We start from the raw sequence: 2,044 nt of genomic DNA on the forward strand, positions 1-2,044 counted from the left end.
GGGGCGGGTCGCGGCCCCATTGACGCTCCTATTTAAGTGGCTGGCGTGCGCATTCTGACTCAGTCATGGCTTTGAGGCACGTGCTGTCCCGTTCCTGCGCCGGCGTCCCTTGTTTCGCCCGTCTGTCCACGGCACCGGCGGCCTCCGGACAGCCTGCTGCGGACTCTCAAGCCGTGCCGGGGCGAGAGGCGGTCAAGGCTGTGCGACCCCCGGTGCCCTCAGTGGACTTCAACAATGCACAGGAGGCTTACCGCAACCGGCGGAACTGGGAGCTGGTGCGCAGCCTCGTGGTGCTGCGTCTGTGCGCCTCGCAGGCGCTGCTGGCGCACCACGAACAGGTGCGCGGGGCGCGGGTGGGCGCGGGCGGCGGGCAGCGCGGGGTCCACGGCCTCCGCCCAGGGCTGCAGAGCGTAAAGCGGGGACCGCTCGGACAGCGTTACCGAGAGAGAAGCCCCGAGGGTGGTGCTTCCTCACGCCCATTTGAACTCTTAACTCTGGTGGCTGAACCGTTAAGCAGTCAGGTACTAATGGGAAGGTGGACATTTGGAACACACCCAGGGCTCCGCAGGAGAAACCCTTGCGATCTGTGCCCTAAAGACTAGTGTTGTGGGGAGCTCTGGTGGCCTAGTGGCAAGAAACTGCACTGCAATCGTAGAGGTGCGTGGTTCAAATCCATCAGATGCTCTGCTGGAGAAGGAGGACCAATCTCCTCCTGTACCAGTCAGATCTGATTTGACGCTACACGCAAGTAATAATAATAATAGTAATAATAACAACAACAACAACTGTTGTTGTTAGGTGCTTTCAAGGCGGCTGCTACTTGTAGCGACCTTATTATGAATAGCAGATCGGAACCTTGCCTTATCCTGTGTCCTCCTCACCATTTCTGATAGATTCAAGCTTATTGTTACAGTCTGCGTCAGTCCATCTCGGTAAGGGTCTTCCTTTCTTTCTTTGATCCTTCACTTTTCCCAGCAAAATGCCTTTTCCCAGGAACTGGCCCCTCCTAATCACATGCCCAAAGTATGCGAGATGAAATTTTACCATCCTTGCCTCCAAGGAGCGCCCGGATTTCCCTTCCTCCAAGACAGCCGGCATAGAAAACCCCATGGGACACTTACTTCTCCTCTGTCACGTTTCTCCATTAGGTGAAAATTAAGTGGAAGGTATCTAAGAATACCTAACAACAGCAAATCCCAAAAACCAATTCGATTTTTGTCTTGTTTTGTTTGGAAGCCAGAAGGTTATAAACCAGATTAATAACAGAATGCAGTCAAGATGGCCCCTGAAATGTGCATGCAGGAACCTCAGCCTTGAGCCTTGTGGTTCTAAGTGTTCCTAGATTCTCAGTCCTGTCAATATTGGCTTCCCCTCAGTTGTCCAACTAAGTTCTCAGTCCTGCCATAGTAGCGCGCGCGCACACACACACACACACACACACACACACATACACATATCTCTTCTCACATCATGTCTCCAGTTCAGCCCTGGTTGCTGCTGTCTCAAGCGTGTCCTACCTTTCACCAGCTTTGGGGAGATCTTTTTCCTCTTCTGGCTGGGAAAGAATTTTCTAATTCGGTTGTTAAGATGTATGTTGTTGTCAAATGAAACACTACCTTGTGACTTCCTCACAGTCATTGCTTTTATTTAAGCTTATTGCTCCAGCCGCCGTGTAGGTCTGTCTCCTTCAGGGTCTTTATGGCTTGACTGTCTGCTTTAGCAAGCATAATGACCCTCTGCAGGGCTGGTTCCTCCTGACAACAAGTTCAAAGTACAGGAGATAAGAATCACCATCCTCATGTGTAAGGAGCACGCTGGCTGCCCCTCTTCTAAGACAGATTTGTTTGTTTGTCCTCCTGGCAATCTGTGGTCTAGTCAATATTCTTTACCAATACCGTAATTCACATGCCTCAGTTCTTCTGTCTTCCTTATTCATTGCGCTGCTTTGTATGTTGTTGTTGCTGTTGTGTACTGTGGAATTGCAACTGACCCATAGCTGACTCTACAGTGGGTTTTCAAAGGCAGTAAATTGCACAGGAAGAGA

At 51.2% G+C, this 2,044-nt stretch overlaps 1 protein-coding gene across 1 annotated transcript in view; it reads left to right on the top strand.

The window, feature by feature from the left end:
* The first annotated feature begins 65 nt into the window (after positions 1-65).
* The window catches only part of PRODH (proline dehydrogenase (oxidase) 1), a 36,308-nt gene continuing 34,329 nt past the window's right edge, over positions 66-2,044 (top strand). The window contains exon 1 of the mRNA XM_006890459.1: positions 66-338. Within this exon, the coding sequence (XP_006890521.1) occupies positions 66-338 (273 nt within the window). The remainder of the gene's footprint in view (positions 339-2,044) is intronic.

This window comes from Elephantulus edwardii, unplaced genomic scaffold (genome assembly GCF_000299155.1).
Source record: "Elephantulus edwardii isolate Elephantulus edwardi_28Jun2011 unplaced genomic scaffold, EleEdw1.0 scaffold00089, whole genome shotgun sequence".
Lineage (NCBI taxonomy): Eukaryota > Metazoa > Chordata > Mammalia > Macroscelidea > Macroscelididae > Elephantulus > Elephantulus edwardii.